Source organism: Haliotis rufescens, unplaced genomic scaffold (genome assembly GCF_023055435.1).
Source record: "Haliotis rufescens isolate VD_foot unplaced genomic scaffold, xgHalRufe1.0.p SCAF_6, whole genome shotgun sequence".
Lineage (NCBI taxonomy): Eukaryota > Metazoa > Mollusca > Gastropoda > Lepetellida > Haliotidae > Haliotis > Haliotis rufescens.
The window spans coordinates 30,873,046-30,897,309 of record NW_025964334.1 but is presented as its reverse complement, the minus strand read 5'-3'; the positions used below and the strand labels follow the sequence as shown (position 1 = coordinate 30,897,309).

General features: G+C 38.1%; 3 protein-coding genes across 8 annotated transcripts in view; 1 reads left to right on the top strand and 2 right to left on the bottom strand.

The window, feature by feature from the left end:
* The first annotated feature begins 325 nt into the window (after window positions 1-325).
* Window positions 326-11,024, top strand: LOC124117764 (serine/arginine-rich splicing factor 3-like). Of its 6 annotated transcripts, none has more exons than XM_048385851.1 (8): window positions 326-453; window positions 2,574-2,803; window positions 3,277-3,405; window positions 4,255-4,311; window positions 6,316-6,402; window positions 7,282-7,437; window positions 8,542-8,586; window positions 9,778-11,024. In XM_048385851.1, exons 2-6 carry the CDS (start codon window positions 2,589-2,591, stop codon window positions 7,433-7,435), a joined length of 642 nt encoding a protein of 213 aa, XP_048241808.1. In that variant the 5' UTR covers window positions 326-453; window positions 2,574-2,588; the 3' UTR covers window positions 7,436-7,437; window positions 8,542-8,586; window positions 9,778-11,024. The 6 variants fall into 6 exon arrangements, with proteins under 6 accessions (XP_048241808.1, XP_048241806.1, XP_048241809.1 ...); XM_048385849.1 differs by lacking the exon at window positions 326-453 and adding an exon at window positions 473-663; XM_048385850.1 differs by lacking the exons at window positions 326-453; window positions 4,255-4,311 and adding an exon at window positions 476-663.
* A 1,651-nt stretch (window positions 11,025-12,675) lies between these two features.
* Window positions 12,676-24,264, bottom strand: part of LOC124117765 (cytosolic carboxypeptidase 2-like) — a 104,753-nt gene continuing 93,164 nt past the window's right edge. Inside the window, exons 39-43 of the mRNA XM_048386012.1 lie at window positions 23,419-23,626; window positions 22,641-22,719; window positions 21,390-21,677; window positions 21,110-21,158; window positions 12,676-14,992 (exon numbers count right to left, since the gene is read on the bottom strand). Coding sequence (XP_048241969.1) covers window positions 14,850-14,992; window positions 21,110-21,158; window positions 21,390-21,677; window positions 22,641-22,719; window positions 23,419-23,626 — 767 coding nt within the window. The 3' untranslated portion in view covers window positions 12,676-14,849. The remainder of the gene's footprint in view (window positions 14,993-21,109; window positions 21,159-21,389; window positions 21,678-22,640; window positions 22,720-23,418; window positions 23,627-24,264) is intronic.
* Window positions 14,999-18,905, bottom strand: LOC125374728. The gene is made up of 2 exons (XM_048386013.1): window positions 16,304-18,905; window positions 14,999-16,186 (listed from the first exon to the last, which is right to left on the bottom strand). The coding sequence occupies exons 1-2, from the start codon at window positions 17,323-17,325 to the stop codon at window positions 16,120-16,122; spliced, it is 1,089 nt and encodes a 362-aa protein (XP_048241970.1). The 5' UTR covers window positions 17,326-18,905; the 3' UTR covers window positions 14,999-16,119.

Below are 24,264 nucleotides of genomic sequence, written 5' to 3'. Positions count from 1 at the left end.
TCTATCTACTACATAAATCTTTTTCTATGTTTATTACAAATATAAGATGCCGTTTTCGCCCGATGAAATCGGTGACGTTTGTAGCGACCAGTAGCGTGCACCCTCGGACTCTGTACCCTGCTTTTCTCTCGTAAATTACCAATATGTATTGAGAACTGTTTGTTATGTATTGACCATTAGCCATAACAACATTTTCAGTCATCGCTTTTACTTACATATTGTTGGGGATTTAACGCTTTCCGACATTATGTGTATTTCGCTGCTTTGAGCAGGGTCTGTTTACAAATAGCGGCTGTGAAGCGCGACACACGAAAATCGACCAATCAAAATAGAAGGAACGCTGTTGTGCGGAATAGTATTCATAAGGCCAAAACACGTCGAAAAGCTGTCTGCATGTTTTGACAGCAGTATAGTGTGTTAGATAGTAAGCCTATACATTTTTTTGAAAATAAGGTAAGTAGAAGCATATATTTGCAGAAGTGTTGCATTTGGTGCATTGCCTTGTATTGCTGAAGTGCAGGAATTCTAACAGATGTAGTAAGACGGTAGCATATACCTATATAGTTTATTAGTTTATCGGCCATGATACCGCTAGTTTCAGGCGATCAGTTTAGATGCGATAAGGAAGGAGTGCTGACACCCAGTGACGCCGCTGATAGAAAGGTAACTATCTGCGACGAACCTTTACCGGCCCCATTTACCTATTCATGTGTTTTAGAAACAAATGGATAGACTTCTCTGTCATGGCCACCTAGGGTCAACTTGACATGGGACGTGTTCATAAATATTCGCTCTTCAGTGAGGTTTCAGAGACTATTCTTGTTTAACTTTCACTACATTTGATTGAGGTGCATTGTACTTCATCTGTAGCTTTTTTTGCGTTTCAATTACCCGGCCGAAAAGCAAACGTAATCTAGGCCATAAAGTTAGGGGAGATGTCTAAAGCCCCCGTTCCACAAAGAGATCTTAGCGCTAAGGTGTTAACGCCATACTTGACGTTTGCTTACGATAGTCGTAGCGCTATTATAAGGATCACTTTGTGGAGCGTAGCTCAGGGGAATAGGATGGAGAAAATAGGTAAAATATCATACCCAGGCCCATAATCACAACTAACCTGACATGACATAAGTTGGTACTAAGATTTCATGTGATGTCAAGCAAGATGATTAAAGGGACCTCTGCTCTGCTCGTCTTATTCAATGATAGAATGTTCTGCTGCAGTGACCACACCAGTGGGTGTAGGCTTATCACGTGACCAGACTTTTCTCTTAAACAAACACAGAGCAGAGGAAGCTTGGAGGTTATCAGTTAGTGTTTACAAAGAAAGCTTCATAAAGGTCACCTTGACCACCTGTGGACCCCCAATAATAAGTTTTAAGGGTTCTTGCAGGCAATATGAGGGTCCTGTAAAGTAACGTATGGTTTAATGTACTGTACATTTAGATAATTACTTTAGAGCTGGAAATGGATCAGTGTTCATGGGGACAGTGGTCATGATTGATCGTGCATATTTCAACAACACACAGGGGCATGCTCAAAGCGCTATTATTACCCCGGTCAGTGTGCACTCAAGAATCATTCTCAGCTCCCTGGGGTGTATACAACCTAAGCTGGCAGTTAGGCACTAGAAGGTTAACAACCACTCATTGTACCGGGTACCCATTCACTGCTGGGTGAAGAGAGGCACTTGCCCAAGGAGACACCATAAGTGTTACATACTTCAGGACCCTTGAAGATCCGGGCTAGAATATGCTTGTCATAAAAGGCGACTATGCTTGTCGTTAGAGGCGACTAACGGGATGGGGTGGTCAGGCTCGCTCACTTGGTTGATGCATGTCATCGTATCCTAATTGCGTGGATCGATGCTAATGATGCCAATCACTGAATTGTCTGATCCAGACTCGATTATTTACAGCCCGCCTTCATATAGGTGTAATATTGTTGAATGCGGCGTTAAACGACAAACAAACAAACATACTTCAGTCTAGGGCAGGACGGAGGCTCTAGAAACTCTCAGGAGCCAAGCTGCTGAGGTGCAGTCACCCATCCAGGGACTCTCTGCTCTCCTGATTTGTGACCAGTACACTTTGCACAGGACCACGTGCCACCACGGATGCAGTATATATGTTTTTAAGTTTAGCAATTCTATTAAACTTCACACTATGAATTTTAGAAAATCTTTGCAAGACACCCATTACTTGTTCAATTTGTAATGTACTATAGGCATGTGGCCTTAAAGTATGTGAAATAAAGATAGATTGATATATATGTTTTCTACATCCATTCTCTATATTTGTGCGACGGGTAAAACCCTGATAAAAATCAGGCTGTTATGATATATGTCAACAGAATGTACACTGACACTAGCATAGACGGTAGATTCGTCACTGTTGGGATTTTTTTTGGAGAGGATACCAGTACCAATAAAACCATATATCTCCATTATGATACATACCCTGCACTTTGATTAAAAACAATTCACAACCAACCAAAGACGGACCAAAAATGAAAATCATTGCCGTGTTATTAAATGTATAGACCAGGCCAGTGTAAATATTTGTATTTCTTTTCAGTACTATATAAACATAATGGCACGGAATGCAACGAAAGATTGGAGACTAGATTGCAAAGTGTATGTTGGAGATCTTGGTTATGGTGCAGCTAAGCAGGAACTTGAAGAGAAATTTGGTAAATATGGACCTTTGCGTAATGTGTGGGTAGCCAGGAAGCCTCCAGGATTTGCATTTGTTGAATTTGAAGATCCCCGTGATGCTGAAGATGCCACTAGAGCCCTTGATGGAGCGTAAGTGATGGTTAAATGTCATTGCACTCATGTCACTTGTTGATGATTTTCTTTCAACTTTCAACTTTTCAAGCCTCTTCAGTTGGCAATCTTAGAAAGTGCAAGCATCATGGTGTCAGTTGCTTCAGTTATCTAATACACTGCTCAAAGTTGTATCCCTTAGGCAGACCAGGATCTACTAATCTGCTGCTTTACTTCTATCATGTGGGATGTATATTCAAACATCATCTTTGGTATTTGAAATTTGGAAAAGTGGGATATGTTAACTCAGAAATAGTGAAAAGTTTTCTTACAGGTCAAGCCCATTTTTTATTTTAGACATTGTTAGAACTAAAAAGAAGTCATGATACATGTCATACATCAAGTATATTGGATGGATAAGTAGGACTTCTTTTCGAGTGTACATCACAATGTGCATTTTATCATATATTTAACATTCATTAGCTGCTAAGATGCTAAGTTGATTTCTGCAGGAGAATGAATGGTCGTCGTGTGCGTGTTGAAATGTCATCAGGAAAGTCTCGATGGGGAAGTCGAGGACCGCCAGTTGGACGTCAAGGTTCTTCTTATGATGACTACCGACCAAGGAGAGGCAGATCAAGGTGAGTTTTCTACCTCTTTCAATATAGAAAGGTAATTATATTCTTACTGCATCATTTGGGGAAATGAAACATCCTTCAAATTCCTTCTAAAATTAACTTATTGGTATTGCATAGTATTTTCATCCAAATTAAAAAAAGAAAATGTTTATAAAATGATTTAAGCATATTTTGTATGTGAACAATAACAAGTTTGATTCTGATGTTCAGGTGAAATATTGTATTACATTGTATTTTGTCAATATTATGTGGTTCCAGTTACACTCTGACCCATTGCTGTCCCTAACCAATGTTTTTTAAATTTGTCTCAAATTCATGGCACATACTTTTGGGCCTATTATTTCATCTGGAGTTAATGCTGGTTATTGCTTTGGAACTCAATTGTAATTGGAACCACAAAATTAATACCTGACAAGTGTTTCATGTCATATTTTCATGTTTATTGGTGACTGCTAAAATGTTTTGTTGCAAGTCTAATTAAAGCAAATCTTATTTCACACTGTCACACTGATTATCAGCACTTTTAAGCAGTATTTCGTAATAATAGTATTCTTCATGGAATAATAATAGATAGAAATCCCTCAAACTGTAGTTTTGGTTTAAAGGAACCTATTGTTGGTGGACCCTGTGATGCTAATTGCACTGGCTGCACGTTTGGGGGGAATTTCGGTTCTTATACATCCCTATGTATCATATTATTTTGTTTATATTGTATAGTCTCCGTTTAAAAACACTTTGGCATAGTCTGTTTTAGATCAATATGAATTTAGAAATTGTATCTAAATCTTTCGAATTGTTTGAATACTTGCGTAAAATGTAGTGATGATGTTTTGATATTTTGGTATATCACAGATCACCATGTCTTGACGTCTTGTGTACATGTAACTTGTGTGTAATTGATCAATATTTGTGAGTATCAAAATTGAGAATTTTTCCTTAATTTTCATCCTTTATCTAAATTTGTTACATGAAAGTGCAAGTTTTCAATCACAGAACTTATGTACTTAATACTGTGTATCGAAGGACTTAAAGATTAGGAGGGCATTACTTTTATGATGAAACTTAATGAGTCAGTGGTATTAACATTATCATATTCAGCCTTGCACTTTCTTGTAAATAGCACATTTGCTTGAATTTTTTTTATTGGTGATCAGTTTAATTTTCTCTGTGCCAAATTTATTCCTTAAATTATTTCTCATTTTGGTCATATTGTAATAAATATACATTTTCCCTTTTCTGCCATTGACTGCAATTTTAAAGTTGTTTTTGCTTTTGGTCCACTCAAATATATCATTCTAGCATCCAGGTTTATTTTCTTACGCTTTTAAAACATAGATTAAGGATGTGGGTCTATGGTGATGCTAGAGTGGATTGTTTTTTTTTCCATCAGAGCCCTTATGGCTTCTGCATGCATGTGGAGGCTTTGGGGTGGCCCAGTCATCTAAGGCACTGCAATTCAGTCTGTAGAATTGCATCTCTAGGGCATGCCAGAAACCTGTGATCATTGGTTTGAATCCCGGTTTATGTTTCTAGGTTTGCCAGCACCATACCCATGCTCTGGAGCTTCACCTAAATGGTAAACATCAGAGATTACATCGCTTTGGGCTTTCCTCCCACATTACACAGACAGGCCGATATATAACTGGAATACTGTTCAAAGCGGCAATAAACCCAATTCACTCGCTCAACATGCCTGTATGCTGTTCTAAGCTTTTGTTGATGTAAGAAATAGACTAGTGCATGAGAACCATTTGTGTTTTGTAGGCAGACTAGAAAATCCTCGTTAAACAGATTAATGTTCATTTGTGATATACATGTACCCATTTGATGACATTATTAAGGGCAATTTAAAACCTCTAAATATATTAGAGTAGTGTTGGTAACCAGGTGTTGGCCATTATCTGCCGATTCACATGATGATTTTTTGACTGACCCAATTCCAGGCTCCGGTGTCCACTACTACTACCAGCCATCAGCCACATGAGCTGCTTGCTCCAAACTCATCGTGCTGTTCTCATATAGCATTATCAGCCCCTTAACTACTCCTACCACCAGCTGCTCGCCAGCCAGCCCGCCCCGACACCTGCCTGCACTCACGCCCGCTGGCCTGCCCGCCCGCCCGCTCTACGTTCACCATCCATCCCTTCACCCATAACCCTCACCCTTGTCATCGTCGCGGGTTTCGTTAGTCAGCGGGCTAGCAAGTGCGTGTGGGCAGTCACATCGTCCAAGGCCTTCAGTCAGCGTCAACACTTCAGCCCCCTGTCGTCCGTACCGAGTCCCAGACTAGGGCTTTCAGCCCTGACTGGGCTTGGCCTCTCCCATCTACAATGAACCCCCTAAAGCGACACATCGTCAATTACCAACAAAGCAACCATCAGCCTTATGTACAGAATGAAGTTGTCAACGCCTTACAACTTTTCCTCTGCAACATGCATACAAAGCAACGTTAGGGACTACTTCTACTTCTAACCTTCGCAGATTCGTCCCAACCTCTTCATGCAGGGTATGGGTATAGTAGCACTATCAAGAGGACTCATTTGGAAGTTCAATCTGTACTGTCTTGCCATCAATTATTTGACATTTCATTTACTTTGGCATGATAGAATTGAAAGTGTAATAGGATCTCATTATTAGATGTAGTACCATGTCTAGGTCAGATTACTCATTTCATATATAAAATAATGTCCAGTACAAAGTTTTCAAAAGTATAAAAAAAGATCATAAAAATTGTGAAAGCCGCCTGGTTGGAGAGTGCTTGCTTGCCAGCCGATCAGGTCTTGACAACTTGGTTCTAGATTTCTATGTCAGCTGTTGCATGTTGAAAGAGTCATTGCTGCTGCCAGCTGTGCAGTCAGCTCTCCTGCATCAACACCTGCCATCATTATTACGGACTTCATCATCAACTTGCAGATCCTTCTCCCCACGTCGCAGATCCCACTCCCCACGTAGACGAAGTCGCAGCGATTCTAATTCACCTCGTCGTCGTAGCCGCAGCAGGTAAGATGGTGTCCCAGCAGCATGTTTCGTAGTTAATGCAATTGTATGCTTTTTTTGAGTTGTACCGGTAGTTGAGTTGAAAACCTTCTGCATGAAATGAGAATGCCATAGAACACATGCCTTCAAAGCCTCATGTTAAGATCTTTCAGCAGATTGGAAGAGTGTATTGCTGTTGTGTATTAACCAGATGCTCTATTTAATCCATTGTGTGCCACTAAGAGCAAATATACTTCCTAAAAGAAGTTAAAGAACACCATCATTTGGAAGGCTGTGTCGCAATACACACCAGATTAACAATAGTCATGTAATAAAAGTCAAGTGTTCTTATATTTCTTTTGAGTTTAGTTTAAACATACTTTATTCAGATTGAAATGGATTGGGAACAAGTTATCCAACTTAGGACTCCCTCTCCATGGTATTTACAAAAGCTTGTACAGTAAATCATATACAGGGAAAACAGAAAATTCAACTTTCTAACACAATAGGAAAAATATGGAGGTGCTCTTTTTGTATGTATATCTTGAATTGGGATGTAGATGTACAATTTCTACCTGCTGCAGGAATAGTGTTCCATAATCTTACAGTTGATGGAGTGTTTTAATCTAGTATATGGAATCACAATATTGTCTGAATTTCTTAAATTATATGATACATTTGAACCTTAAGTGGTTGGTACAATGTCTTTAAGATAAGTTGGGGCAATAATACTTTGTATTTTGAGAAGTATATAATAGTAAATATTTTCCTTCAAGCCGAAAAAGTTTTTTTTGTTTTTTTTTCAATGTCAGCTGAGTCAGCATTTCTACATCTTTAAAATTTCTTGCCATTCTTTTTACCCTGGTTCTCTTTTGGCTTATTTCTTTATGGATAATCTTTTAGTTCACGGTCCCACTCGTGGGGATGCAGTCGGTCTAGGGGTAGAAGCCGATCCAGGTCTAGGGGTAGGAGTCTGTCCCGATCTAGGGGTAGGAGTAGGGATCGTAGCAGAAGCCCTCAGTCAAAATTGAGCAAGGAGAGAGAGGAAAAAGACTAGAGGTAGCGTACACCTCGCCTCCATCATAGAAATAGCACAGCAGCCAGTGTCATTACCGTCATTCTGTCTTAATATGTTGCACCTAAACTAGACTGTTCCTAGGCTGCCATTGTAAAGCTACCATCCTTAATGTCTGTCTCTATCTTTAATCTTTCTTTTTGAGTAATAAACATTCAGTTATGCTCTCATATTTACATAAATGGTAAGGCAACTTGGGACATAGAACAAGATAGGATGTCATTTGTAGCAGTCTCTGTAATAGATGGATCACACGATTAAAGTATCACAGACTAACGGCAGCTGTGTGATTTCATAGATATATATAGCTGGGTTGATAACCATGATCATTTATGTAACAGTCCTGTGTTTGTGATCAGCATGATGTTACCCCTGCTTGTGAAAGCTTCAACATTGTCTCACAAAATGCTTCAACTGACATGTACTAATATTGAGATACAATTTAACCCTATTTTAACATACAAGCGGAATATATCTTAGAAAAACACTGAACGACACCTGTAAAATTGGGATATTTTGAGTCTCCAACAGCGAGTTGAATTTGCTTGTGACACCTTATAGTGTAGCTAGACATTGGCATAGTTGATAAGTAAAAGGTACTTTACTTGTATCTTGGATTTATACCATGTGAGTGTATAATGGGTACCTTGTCAAATGGTAGCTTGCTTTGGTGGACAATGTTGAATGTGCCATCCTCCCTTTGTCTTTGTTGCTTAGATCAGTTTTTTGTTTGGGATTGGAATTCACTGGTATTATTATTGGTAATTATTGACCCTATGTTCTGAAGTACAAATTGGATAGCATACATTTTTTCTTTTTCAGTCATCAACTTTCATTAAAAGAAGTTAATTCTCAATTTGTGAACCTAAGAATGTAATGAAATACTACTAAATTGCATAAACATTTTTATCACTCTCACTGTAGAGTAAATGTTGTTTTTTTACACTTGAATAGGTCCTTGATTAAAGACTGTAGAATTTATTGAACATTGAGTGCATTTACACACATTAATGCCCTATATTATAATGAATTGGAAGTGATTGATTATATTTAGTTTTTGTCATTAATTTATCCTTGATCTCTTACAGATAAGCTGTTGATTGTTGATGCCGTAGAGTGACCTGATTTACAAAGTGAGTTCATATTTGAAGATTAATTCTTTATTTAAATTAAGTAAAAAATATGTTTTATTTTTGCTCACATAAATTGTTCTAGTCTTTGTGTTGATTGTAAGTGACCACTGGTTGTCTTGTAGGGTTGTTGGCACGTGGAGGCTGTTGAATGAAAAAATACTTCAATGTGTCCTAGATTAGCATGTTTAATTCTTACAGAGGAGGCAATTCCTTGATGTTTGTTATTCTGTTAATCACTTTATTCTGACATAGTCTTCAGAAAAGGACATATGGGAAGTGTTACAATCTCATTAAAATCAGATCTTAGTTTTCGCTACTGCTTACCAAAGATCTGAGGACATCCCATTATAGGTCATGTCAGAACAACCTTTCGTGAACATTGTCCGACCAATGAAATGACTGACAAGAAATCGACATTTGCCAATCAGAAGGCAGCTATCTCGAGCTTTACGGCGACTACGCTTCGAAGCATATTTTGACGTAATCTCGATTAAAAAATTTAAAACTGACCAAAACAACATTCTGGAATGGCTTATAGATGGCCTAGATTGTATGGATATAATCCCGTAACTGTCGTTCGGAATACCCCGTGTTAAATATCTTGAGGTTGCATGATTAGAAAACACATTCCGACTGTCACTTTCAGGTTCTGGTAAGCGACGCTTTGATTGGTTGGATGAAAGGTCGTGCTGACATGACCCGTAATGGGATGTCCTCAGATCTTTGTTTAGCGGTAGCGAGAACTAAGATCTGATTTTAATGAGATTGGGAAGTGTTAGAAAACATGGTATGTTATTGGCAATGTGTCCAATATGCAGGCAATACCCAGGCATCTATGTTATCATACCTCTGTGGTGTGAATTGGTTTTGGTATCATATTTGCCTTGTCCAGATTTGATAATTTAGATGCCATAGTAATAGGGATGGGATGATAGTCACTGTATGATATTCAAAATGTTACGTTTCATGATACAAATGAATGACACAAGCTGATGTTGAAAGATGACGGTTTATACTTACCAAAAACCCTTTTTGGGGGGAGGGTTAACAAACTGCCACAAACTGAAAAGTGCTATGATGCACTGAAAATTATTGACAAGTCCGTCTATGATATTTTACTTGTGTCAAACTTCCATTTATCCTGATCCTCTGATTTAAATGTTTTCATGGATTTAATTTGTTTCTTTGCAGGAAATCAGGAACTAAATGTTGATACCAGCGACGAGATGGCTCCTTGTCACAACAGTTATCTCCGTAGGTTGTTGTAAGCAGTGATGTGTACTTATCACTTCTTTGTGTTCACACTGCATTCAACAACAGTGACGATCATCCCAGTACTTTTATTATGCTAAACCGGAGGCCAAGGCCTTTTTTACATTATTACTTGTCATACTTTTTAATGTCTTTTGTATATTCATAACACGGTAATGGCATGTTTTGGGCCCTTTTCACCAAGTAATTGTAGCACTATGACTGTACTAAGTTTACGCTAAAATATAGGAGTTAGGATAGTTGTAGCTCTACAATCGCTTTGTGACATGGTGCCCTTAAGGTTTGTATATAGCAGCCCAGTTATACTCATCAATTTTTGCAAGTTGTTTGTTCAGTCACACTTATCAGTGATAGGGCATTCATGAGGTTTTTGATAGGACACATGAATCCTGAAGGTGGACCATTGTGTGAAAAACAGTGTCCTTACTGTTCCTGAATGTGTTTTTTATCAGAATTGTTTGTAGATGTTTTAAGTGAAACGTCACAAAGTTCAAACCAAATTCATGCGCTACTCTTGAAGCTGAACTGGCTTTTACAGGTTGCTGTTTATGTGTGAACTTACATTTTTATTGGATACCCTTTTGTTTTTGTTAAGCATTTATTTATAATTGTTATGTGCCTTGTTTTGTTGTCTTTCATAGTAATCCTTGGAAAGAATATTGGCTTGTTTAATTAATCATTTCAATCGGATGCACATTTTCAGATCTGTATACGATTATTTTATCTGGTGAATAATTATGAGTTTCACATTGAAATGTTGATTCCATTGTTCTGACAATATCAGCAAGGAAATTTAAGTTCTGTAGGCAGTTGGTAAATATGCTTGACTGAATATCACAGTAAACATCTGATCTTGATTTTTTTATATCTAAGATCAAAATTATCAGCTTTGCTCTGCTCATTAATCAAAAACAAGATATCTTTTTCTGAGGCTAGATTTACATGCTTTCATTTTTTTCAATGACCTTTTTTTCATTGCTCAGTGTTCAAGTCTTGCCTGAAGAAAAAGATATTTAACTAAATTATTTGAATGTTAGTGCTGCAATTGATGACATTGCATTGGGTAGTATTTACATTGCCAAATAATACATTTTGGAACAATTTTGTATTTCACTACAAAGTTATTGCTGCTCGTGTATTAATGGAATAAATTTATTGAATGTAGACTTTTTGTTGTTGAAATATTGTTATTATTCTACAATGTATAGTTGGATACTAAAACAATCAGGATATGTTTTATGTATTTATGCCACACAAGGATCAACCAGCCCACTGCTATGAACATAATGAAAGGATTAATTCTTCAAAATGTACTTTGAAGGATTGACACGTGAAGAACTGTGTTAGAAGTGACTAATGGGATCGGGTGGTCAGGCTTGCTGACTTGGTTTATGCATTTCATCGTATCCCAATTGTGTGGATCGATGCTTATGACATCAGTCAATGGATTGTCTGGTCCAGACTCGAATATTTACAGACCGCCATCATATAGCTGGAATATTGCTGAGTGCGGTGTCCAACAACAAACAAACATTGCTGAATTTTCTCATGGAAGGGTAATTGACATGACAGGACATCCTTACAGGGACTTCTGCAGAGCTGCTTCCATTAGGTGTGGCAAAACTTTGATTTGATTATTATTCTAGGTTTGTCTACACCAATCTCATGCTAAGTTGGGATAAGATATGTGGATGAACAACTTCTTTACTTCAATTAGGAGCGATGTTTCAGCGTCAGTTCTAACACCGTTATCAAGTGTAAGAACCTGCACCGAAACTTTGCTCCTTATTGTAATAAAGAAGTTCTTCCATATATCTGATCGTTACTTAGTACTCCAACTTCTAAATGCCTCTCGAAGAAGTCAGTCTGATGCGCTTGAGTTCACCAAAGTCCTCCATCACTTCTCGGCTTTCCTCCAAAATGAAGCTGTCTGTTGTGATAGATCTGGAACTGAAGAAGCATTAAACCCATCACTCGTTCAAATTTATTTGTCAAAGGTCAAACTCACCTTTTAGGTAACAGTGAACAACCACCTTAACAGTTGTCTTATGCTCGATCAAGGTCTGGAAGTAATGTTCCTGGACTGGAAGGAGATGGTTGTATGTTTAAGCCTGTATCAAAGCCTAGTTTCAACCCTTGCCATTTCTAGCCTTCATTTCTTGGCTCAATCGTGGCGGACCTTGTGTAGAACACGAGTTGTGTCCCTTGTGATGAAAAACCCGAAACCCCATCAGGTCGCTGTTACTTCAAAATGGCTTCACTAAGATGACTACCATAGCAGACTACCTTGTCCGATAAGGAAAAGAATTGAGAGTTCACCTCTGTCAAACAAAATGACAGATTACCACAGTAAAGATTCTTATTACTGACACTTTTTGCTCTTACAATGACAGCTGCATACAGACTTCACAGTATCAAATAACACTGCCTATCATGGTAACATAAATGCTCAGCAGTGGTCTTAAAATAAATAGCACTGCATCTCAGTCACTGCAATAAGCGTTCAACTGTGTGAGTCAAACTTCAAGTTTTGTTTACTCAAATATATATAAATACTTGGGGGAGTTGATTGAAAACTTTGAACCACCTCGAAAATATTTGCTCAGAAAAGTAGGTTTGAAATGGCAAGTATGAAAACTAGTCTTAGATATAGGCTAGTGGACATGCTTGCCGTGAGAAGATGGAGGAAATTGTGAATTGAAAGTGTTGACAGAATTAAGTGTTGAACATTTCTGTCTTATTTGATGATCAGTAGGAGAGTTGGGCTGTTTCATGTTAATGCATGAATGATGTTCAAGGTGGGAGAAAACAACAGTATTAATTACAGCAGTATTTATTGTAACAGGTATGTACAGATATCAGCAGTATTGAACAAATGTTACAATGTGCATAGTTACAACATAATACAAGACTCCATTCAAGACACAACAAAAGGTGTTTTAACAATTTCGGAATCCTGGTATTAAGACATCTGATTAGGCCAGATCAACTGAATTACTTGTTTTACAGGTTTTTGTCCCTAAATCAATTCAGGAACGATTTTAAAAACATAGAGACAGTTGAAGCCTCACTGCCTCAAACTCCTGGGGACCAAAGAAATAGTTTGACTTTTCTTGGGTCTGACTGTCTGTAAGACAACTGAAAGCAAACTTGCCACATCATGCATGTTATAATTGCTGTCTTTGGAGACTGCTGGAGAGAACAAGTTAACAATGAAGTGTAACCATTTATTTTGAAATATAAGATTACAACAAGACTATTTCCCAGATTTCTTTTGGGGGTGTGGGGTGGGGTGTCTGATTTGTAAAATAAGTAGTTAAATTGCTCTGGCCTTCTTAACTGTTTTTCAAGTGAATCCAGCTTTCTTGGTAATTGTCAGTCGTATGACCTTGTATTATTCCTGAGAGAAGGGAGACACTGAGCACGTTGCGTAGGAGGGACGGAATATGACAACAATACTCAACTCATATCACAGATACCGGTACATAAATAAATTACAGTGGAATGAAAATATTCACATTAATGCCATAATAAATTAATGATCAGATTTACATCCCACCCGCAACACATCTCATTTTTACTTGAGGAAATATGTCCTACATGTGTAGTCCCACCCAGCATTCAGGCTCTGTGTGAATCACATACATTAGCAGTTCATGTGTACAGGTGCAAAACTCAAAATGATTCTGCCTCAATTTGGATGAAAATCTAATCATTAATTTCATGACCTTATTAATATTTAAAAACTCCATTCATATACTGAGCATTTATATTCAGGGGAGTGAGAAGAGAACCTACAAGTTTTGATTACCTTTGGCAGTATTTATGAAATCTATATGACATGAGACAACCTTGCCTTCTGAGACACTTGAGATTAAACTTTGACGATGATACCATGATTGTTATCCTAGGCATGCTAGGTACACAATTAAATACTGATTGTCAACAAGAAATGGTTAACAGACAAACAACAATTTTAATGCTGTCTACCTATCAATATTTGTATCCATTTGTATCACTTTTCATTTCTAACAATTACAATCTTTTATCTGTATGTCACGTAAGTACACTTCTTAACTATTGGAAAGTAAAATTACCTTGTACCTTTCTGTATTGTCAAGAGTATTTTAGGACATTTAACATATTAAAGTGTGCATTGTGAATAATTTTCAGCTACAAATGGTGCTATTTAATAATGAAATGGATCTTTATAAGATTATGAAGCAATATTTACAAAGATATTTGTTTTAAGTTAACAGTAACATCTACGATATGATTCACACCTCTATAAACAAAATACCTACTTGTATACGTCATGTATAATATTCGTAACAAGCATGAACACTCATATCCCCCGCCGATATGACATATCTTGTTGTGTGCAAGGCATTAGCCCTCCGGTAACGAGCACTACCGCCACTGTCAGTCTAAGTCAAAGTTGTTGCTATGGAAACTCGAAAAATAAGCTTTAAAAAAATGCCAAACTATCAAAAGGCACAAGTTCACCACTAGATCTATCTATATGCCAAGTTTGGTTAAGATATCTCATGGTTTTTGAGTTCTGCTCTGGAAACAAAATGTGACAGATGGACAGCACCAATTCCTATATCACCCTTCCAGTCCACGGCGGGGGATAATAAGTAAATTGCTCTTTTTTAGTCAAAAAGAATATATCAAACAGAAACCACTGTCATAAGTTTTCATCTTAAAACTATTAATTTGCTTTCGAGCAAATCAAATTAATATTCAAACTGAATTATTGAAAATGAAATGTAGACATAAATACAAACATAATTTTTTCATAAATTCAATAAATAAAAAAACACTTAACAAAATGCATTGTTCTTTCAGACAATCTTATGCTGTTGATACATGTTCCATCATTCTCTTTTTGAAACAGCATGATAAAAAACAATATTCTCTGTTATTCTCTTCTTAACGGGAATGGTATCACAGTACATGATGATTTTAATCTAAAGTTTGAGTAGTGGCTATTTTCTCTTGCCGTTGCAAGGTCGCAGATAGGGTGGGCGTACTGTCTTGTACATCGGCAACCACTGCCGGCCACTTGTCAGCTGGTCAATGTCCTGGTGATCAGAACATATCATCAAGGAGATTTTCGTTGGCACCGCTTCTGAAATAACAAAATGAAATATCTAGACAAACCATATTCCACTTATGTACTGAAGTTCAGTTATTAGGGCTGTAACTATATGTATGACATATAAATACTTGACTCGATTAACCTAACAATAGTTTAAAAATGTCAAAGTCAAAGCATACCAATAGAATACTTGTACTTTATAGTACACTTTCATAGCATACGACATCCTTTTCCTATATGTGATCCTGCTATGCTGGCACAAAGTATCATGATGCAACGCTACAGCAGATGGTAAGATGACAAATGTAAGAGAGAAAGTATTACATTGATGGAGTCAATTTATTTATTTGTTAATATGAATATTATTTAATTTTCTTTTTCTTAACTTTGGCAAATTGAAGTCTGAACTGTAAGGCTAAAAAAAATAATAGTCTTGGTTCTCAGGCACCATCCGCATCATCATAAAGTTTGCTGCATGTTTTGTTTTTGGTTCCATTTAAAAAAAATTAAAAAATATCACAAATTATTCCAAGTCGAATGGTAGCTAAATACTGTATTCAAGTATTTTACAGATCAAGGAATACATTTATGTAGAGAGGCCCTTTCCTGGGTTGATTGTACACAATTGTTTATTTGGTTACTCAACTGTTTGTTTGCTTACATACCAGTTTGAACAACGAAAAGAATAAAAAAGACACCGCAAGCCCACCCGTACAATATTTTCAAAAACCATTGCTTGAGAACCAATTCTTCTGGTTTTTTAAGCCTAATGTAGCTCAATAATTTTGACTCTTACTAACATATCAGACATGAAGTGAGCATGTGAATGTTGTTTTATGCAACAGTCAGCAGTATGTTAGTCATATCAAGACAGCTTGTAAACAATCAAGGCTGGGTTATGCAAACCTGTGGTTGATGGCATGAGTTAAGGTCCAGACAGTCAGGCCATGGTGACACATGATCAGCCCAATTACACAAACCCATGGTCAATATCATGAGCACAGTAACACAACAATATTTTATATGTCACAAACACATCCAAGTCACATTGCGATCTTCACACCTTCATATTAAACGCTACTGCTCTAGCAGTTTGGAGAAGGAAATTCTTCAAATGTTTTCTTATCTTGAGATTCTTTCCTCTAAAACTCATCCTTTCAGCTGTTAAGACACTTAATAAATAGACAACAGTCATTGGCACACAACATATGGGAATCATTAAACCTGACAGTGATGGCATACAACATAAGGGAATTATTAAACCTGACAGTGTAGGCATACAACATAAGGGAATTATTAAACCTGACAGTGATGGCACACAACATATGGGAATCATTAAACCTGACAGTGATGGCATACAACATAAGGGAATTATTAAACCTGACAGTGTAGGCATACAACATAAGGGAATTATTAAACCTGACAGTGTAGGCATACAACATAAGGGAATTATTAAACCTGACAGTGTAGGCATACAACATAAGGGAATTATTAAACCTGACAGTGATGGCATACAACATAAGGGAATTATTAAACCTGACAGTGATGGCACACAACATAAGGGAATTATTAAACCTGACAGTGATGGCACACAACATAAGGGAATTATTAAACCTGACAGTGTAGGCATACAACATAAGGGAATTATTAAACCTGACAGTGTAGGCATACAACATAAGGGAATTATTAAACCTGACAGTGTAGGCATACAACATAAGGGAATTATTAAACCTGACAATGTAGGCATACAACATAAGGGAATTATTAAACCTGACAGTGATGGCATACAACATAAGGGAATTATTAAACCTGACAGTGATGGCACACAACATAAGGGAATTATTAAACCTGACAGTGATGGCACACAACATAAGGGAATTATTAAACCTGACAGTGTAGGCATACAACATAAGGGAATTATTAAACCTGACAGTGATGGCACACAACATAAGGGAATTATTAAACCTGACAGTGATGGCACACAACATAAGGGAATTATTAAACCTGACAGTGATGGCATCCAACATAAGGGAATTATTAAACCTGACAGTGTAGGCATACAACATAAGGGAATCATTAAACCTGACAGTGATGGCACACAACATAAGGGAATTATAAAACCTGACAGTGTAGGCATACAACATAAGGGAATTATTAAACCTGACAGTGATGACACACAACATAAGGGAATTATTAAACCTGACAGTGATGACACACAACATAAGGGAATTATTAAACCTGACAGTGATGGCACACAACATAAGGGGATCATAAAACCTAACAGATATAAGTTTGGTTTGATTCATAGTAAACCAGCACACTGCATCTAAACATGTTATCTGACCCAGGAGCACCAAAGCCATACAGTAATGCAGATGATTAACATCAAGTTATTGTATTAGTCAAACCAAGGTTACATTCACAGCAATACAGCAATCCAAACACCATACAGAGGAAGCTTTCCAACATAAACAATTGCTGAAAAAAATCATTAACATCTTACATAACAAATATTAATACTCAAAAACAAAATAAAAAAATATATATCATAGAGAGAAAAATTGTAAAATTCTCATTTTATGGTGTGTCAGCAGCACACGTATACACCTGGAAAAAAACTAAGCACCCAACTATATATAATCCTACATGAAATATGCATTTAATAAAAAACTTATCTTGTATAAATTTTCTGACAAAATACATTGGTTATGACTGTTTGTTTGTTGTTTAACGCCGCACTCATCGATATTCCAGCTATATGGCGGCGGTCTGTAAATAATGAAGTCTGGACCAGACAATCCAGTGATTGACATCATGAGCATCGATCCAGGCAATTGGGATACAATTGGCTCGCCTTTTACAACAAGCATTGGTTGCTGAAGACCTATTCTACCCCGGATCTTCACGGGTACATTGATTATGTGTACAAAGTGACATGCCTGTATTGAAATACAGAAACAACAATTGATTATCCACTAACATGTTTTGTATCTGTTCCATGGCAGTAGTTGTTTGACTATCCCTTCAACTGCTACCTTTGCAACCTTGCATCATATGATATGACTCAATAAACGACAAGCATATGTTCCAACTTTTAATCAGATCAATGTTATATGCAGATAATGATCAAATTAAGAAAATATTTCAACATTTCAAGGTATCAAATTTTGAAACAGAAACAGGAAGTGTTTCATTGTTTTGACAACAGAAGCAAGGGAATCAAAATTCTATGGGGAGTTCATAAACATGCTTGACTATATCACAGTAAACCTCTGATCATAAAGAAACAGTATCAAAGATCAAATTTATCAACTTGGCTCTACTCATTAATCAAAAACGAGGTATTTTTGTTCTGATGCTAGATATACATGTATATGTTTTCATTTTGTCTAATGAATTATTTGTCATTGCTTAGTTAATTGTTTAAGCCTTGCCTGAAAAAAATTAACTTAATTATTTAGATTGCTTGTGCAGCAATTGATGACATTACTTTGGATAGTGTTTTTAAGGTTACATTGCCAAATAATTCATTTTGGAACATTTTTGTATTTCACCTCAAAGTTATTGCTGCTCATGTATTATTGGCATAAATATTATTGAATTATTTTCAAAATGTTTTGATGTTTCAACATTATTCTACAATTCCATAGTTTGGGTTATACGAAAATCAAGAAAGGGTTGAGCTTAACTTTTTTGCAGGTATATATATGAAGCTGGTGTTAAATTAATGCTTTAATATGTCACTTCATGCCACATCACACACAGTGCAGCTCTGCAGCAAGGTATTGACGTCTGGGAGATTGTTTACATCGCATAATGTTTTGTATGGCTGCCTGCAAAAATGTGAGTCATGGACGGACAACCAGAGGTTGACAGCATGAGCAAGCAACAATCCACTCCACTAGGGCTGGGACGAGTCCAAATTTACAACCCGGGTACCCAACCCCCTATGACACGACCCTACCCGGGTTGCCGCTGTAGGTTTCAAGAGATAGGTACAAAATGTCCGATTGGGAATAGTTTGACTGTAGCCCTGGACAAAATGTATTTAGATACACATATAAACGATCTGGTCATGCATACACTGAAGTTGACAGAAGTTTTATCTATCTTCAAACATATAAAAGTCAGAAGGAATGGGTGAATAGAAAGAAATGCGAACATTAGTGACTTGTAGAGTAACCACATGGTTCCTTTATCATTTTTGTCATTAAACAATACAGTAGCACACGGATATAACAAACACGGAAAGAGTGAACAAATGGATACAACGTACTGTTAGAAAATCCCTGATTTATCTCCTATATAATATCATATAAAATTTATGTATATAACGAACTCTCTACAGCGAACTAATGGATACATCGAACTGATATCTGATCACCGAAGCCCATCATCCGTCACTAATTAGTGACGTGTATAGCGAATTGAGAAATCTTACTCAGTGTCAAGTGTCACTGACAATTGGCTGTAGTACGCAATCAGCGGCGAATCAACACAATCAGCGGTGACGGATTAACCTTGTTAAACTTAAATGAATGTTAAGAAATGTTTTCAATTGAATGCTATGAAATGATCACTGCTAATACAAGTCAATGCTGCAGTTACGTGTATTGTGTTTTGTTTTATCCAAGATGGCGGACGTTTCCGAACGAAAAAGCCTTTAACGAAAAACGGATATAACGAACTGATTTCTCCGGTCCCTTGTAGTTCGTTATATCTATGTTTTACTGAAAATCACTTGACTTACTACGGATCAGGGTAGTCCCCAGGTCCTTTTCAGTGCCCACTCAACCCTAGTACCCGAGTTGCCCATCCCAGCACTACACTCCATGAAGGTAAGATTACACAATCAACCAGGCGACCCCTTGTCACCACACAATCTCCATTATTTGGAATTTATAAGCATGTCATGTTCAAGTACCTCTCATCTTCAATTATCCAGTGTATTTAATCTCCATTCTATTTTGTAAATTCACTGGACCTATTACCACCAATGTTATGTTTTGAGTTCAGTTTGACATGACACGAAAAATAGCAGTCCAATCAAACTACAATTTCATGACTGAAACAAGGAGCGATATCACCTGTATTCAACTAGATGTGTACGTGATAGGATAAGACATTCATCTTTATTTTTAGCTAACATATCAAGTATAACAGTCTTCTAATTTGATTAAATGTATTGCAGGTTCCAATGTATGCAGTGGCAACTTTGAAATTTTACTTATGCCGAACTCTCATTCAGAAGTCAGTCAGATTGGTTGTTGATTTCATAGGCAAGGGTATCCTTAACAGAATCAAGACATAATACACTGGAAATAGCATCTACCTGAGGCAAGAGAGTTAATTGACTATAAAAGTCCAGTTTCCACCCTTGCCGAACTAGGATGGAATTATGGAGTTTTATTTTGGCTGGACTAACGAGTCTGTGCATGATCCCATCAAAATCGCGAAACGAAATCAAGATTCGGTTCATGAACAACAAGGTGAATGTCTTGCAGATTTCGGTCATTTGCAGGATTTGCAGAGCATGTGTACTGTCAAATGGACAGATGTTTTCCAAATCTTGTCATGTTTTTTAATCAAGGAGCTCAAGTGTCTTGATGTACTTCGCGAGGTAAGGCCCATTTTATTTCAAATAAGATCTTGAATAATGATCAGATTGCCTTGACAGGGCGCCACAATTATATTTGAATCAAATGCAAGGGACATGTTACTCTTGAACTTCATGTACTGAACAGAGGGGTTTCAATTGAATCAGAGGTCCTTGTAGCAAAAATTATGCATATTCAGGGTCCAAACCACTGTTTGAGGCCAAAGGCCAAGCCTCAAAGGGTGGTTTTGACCATGAATATTCATTAATTTTGCACATTTATCCCGTGATTCAATTGAAGGCTCAGCCAGAAGCGGTTAGGCTGCCCAACATGACAATTGATGGACCACAGACTGCCAACTGTACAGCCCTACAGACCTGAGACCAGCTGGGCATATATAAATGTGCTGAGAGTATAGTAAACGTTATCAGGGTGTACAACTGGCTGGATACACTGTGAGCTGTTGAGAGTGTAATAATGTCCCCAATACAACACACGGGTGAATGATACAGGCAAGCAGTGCAGGGTACACGATATGGGCGGGGCTTACCGACGACCTGCCTATTAGATCGGGCGGACCTTCCCCGAGAAGCAGCCTGCTAGAACGGAGTCACAAAAAGAAACAAGAACTACAAATTCAATAACCGCAAAGTTATTTCAAACATGGCATCTTGACAAACAGCTCTGAAAAATCATTGAAATTATGTTAAGTAAGTACTGAAGCATAAAGAATGTTTTTTACCCCCCTCTCCTAGAGACTGTTACATTTATTTATTTATTTATTTATTCATTTATATATTTATTTATGTTACCATGGTAACATGTCCCACCTCAGAGCTTGGCCTATCCTCCCGACTACTAGCACTAGCTCCACTGTCGTCACGCGTCAGCTGTGGGGCTGAGGCCACTGTCATGTGGTTGTCATACTCCAACTGGTAGAGTTTCTGTTGCTTTACTTCCGTCTCAGATTTCTTGTTCCTACGAGCAGAATTGGACTTTGGTCCAAGAGTTACCTCCCCCTGTTCAGCATCATTGCCTAGATATCGACGGTCATCTCGGTTCTTTCTTTTCCCTTCTATTCTTTCATGTTGAATTTCTTTGGTTAGCTTTCTTTCTTTCTGCAAAAGGTAAAACAAGAATATCATTTATATTACTCGATAACAGGACTCACCTCCATGTCTTCCTGTAGCTTCGAGGTCAGTGACTCACCTCTACATCTCCCCGCAGCTCTGAGGTCATTGACTCATCTCTATATGTCCTGTAGCTCTGAGGTCAGTGACTCACCTCTATATCTCCCAATAGCTCCGAGGTCAGTGACTCACCTCTATATCTCTCCGTAGCTCTGAGGTCAGTGACTCACCTCTATATCTCCCTGTAGGTCTGAGGCCAGTGACTCACCTCTATATCTTCCTGTAGCTCTGAGGTCAGTGACTCACCTCTATATCTCCCTGTAGGTCTGAGGCCAGTGACTCACCTCTATATCTCCCTGTAGGTCTGAGGCCAGTGACTCACCTCTATATCTCCCTGTAGGTCTGAGGTCAGTGACTCACCTCTATATCTCTCCGTAGCTCTGAGGCCAGTGACTCACCTCTATATCTCCCTGTAGGTCTGAGGTCAGTGACTCACCTCTATATCTCCCTGTAGCTCTGAGGTCAGTGACTCACCTCTATATCTCCCTGTAGGTCTGAGGCCAGTGACTCACCTCTATATCTCCCTGTAGGTCTGAGGCCAGTGACTCACCTCTATATCTCCCTGTAGCTCTGAGGTCAGTGACTCACCTCTATATCTCCCTGTAGGTCTGAGGCCAGTGACTCACCTCTATATCTCCCTGTAGCTCTGAGGTCAGTGACTCACCTCTATATCTCCCTGTAGGTCTGAGGCCAGTGACTCACCTCTATATCTCCCTGTAGGTCTGAGGCCAGTGACTCACCTCTATATCTCCCTGTAGCTCTGAGGTCAGTGATACTACTCTATATTCCCTGTTGCTCTGAGGTCAGTGACTCACCTCTATATCTCCCTGTAGGTCTGAGGCCAGTGACTCACCTCTATATCTCCCCATAGCTCCGAGGTCAGTGACTCACCTCTATATCTCCCTGTAGCTCCGAGGTCAGGCTGTCCATCTCCTCACTCGTCTCCTTCAGCAGTTTGCGGATGTAGGTTCTACTCAAGACAATACCATAGCAAATAATCTCACAAATCTTAAAATAAGACCTTATAATTTTATAGCTGTAGTATTAGTCCTGCACCATGATTGTGGAATATATGTATTTTATGAAAAAAACCAAAACATCTCTAGCCAGCTCTATTCCACATATAATCAGCATCAGGAAAATTCATTGTTTTAATTTTAGAGAAGAGAAATGTATAAGGGTATTAAAAGATTTCATAGACCATAGGTTAGTCTATTGTAGTTTGAGTGAGTTTGGTTTAGCACAGCTTTGAACAGTACTCCAGTAATACCGGTACCACAGTGAGTTAGCTTACTGTGGGAGGAAAGCCTGAAGTGATGCATGTCTCAAGACGTTAATCTCTTTAACTTACTCTTTAAGTATTCGTTAAGTACTTGTATGGTGCTGACAAACATAGAAACGTAATAGGGGTTAACAGGGATTCAAACCCGTGCTCATAGGTTTCTGGTGAGTGCAAGCGACACAACTCTGCACAGCAATTGCGCAACCATAGACAATTGGGCCACCAGTGGTCCCTTTATAGCAATATGCATCTTACCATAGACTAGAGACATTTATAAATTCTAACTATCATAATCACATAGTCAATCTGAAAACCTCATCCCAACAGCCATCTCTCAACTCCCACAATCCCACTATCACTCATGTCCTCGCTCCTTCACTCACTTACCCTGTGGTGGGGCTGAGACTGCTCTGTCCAGCTGTTGTTGCCAGGGACTGTTTCAGTTCTCGGATGCTGTTCATGGCGTTGTTCATCTCTTCGTTGGCATGTGCAGACTGTACACGGGGCTGTTGACGCACATAGGTTGCTGTGAGGTCTAGTACATCATTAGTGCTGAGAGCTCGCGGAACTTGGGACTCCTCTTCCTCATGCATACCTAATTTAGAATTTGAAATTATTTTTTTTCTCAAGAACTAATAGACAGCAACAATCATTAACATTCAGTTTCTTTTAGATAAAATACTAAATTTTCAACAAATCCACTGTGTTTCCAAATAACTGACAATTGGTCACTTTGATTTAAGCATTATTGCTGTGGCTGTAGGGATAGTTGTAGATTGATTTGTGGTAATTGTCAACGGCAGCAAGTGACTGAAACAACAGTAACATGTCAAGTGCTGTTGTGGCCAGAATTGAGCGGTCTGTATCAGCAAAAGTAACTTAGAGTTACTGACCATTGTTGTTGACAGACATGACAGACTTGATCGTTTGCGAAGTTTCGGGATGGTACAGTGAGTGAGTGAGTGAGTTTGGTTTTATGCCACTTTTAGCAATATTTCAGCAATATCATGGGAAATGGGCTTCACCGGGATGGTACAGTTTCTAAAAGCCTGGTGTTACCAATATAAAGCAACAAGAGGACAAGGCAAGGCGTTTTTGCCCTGACTTGTGTCTTATCTTCTTGTTGAATGAGGATGAAAAACACTGAATTCCTGCCATCTTCCACCAGTATTCCGGATTCAAAAACATTTGACAGAGAAAAATTGCGGACATTCTGCAGTGCACTGACATATA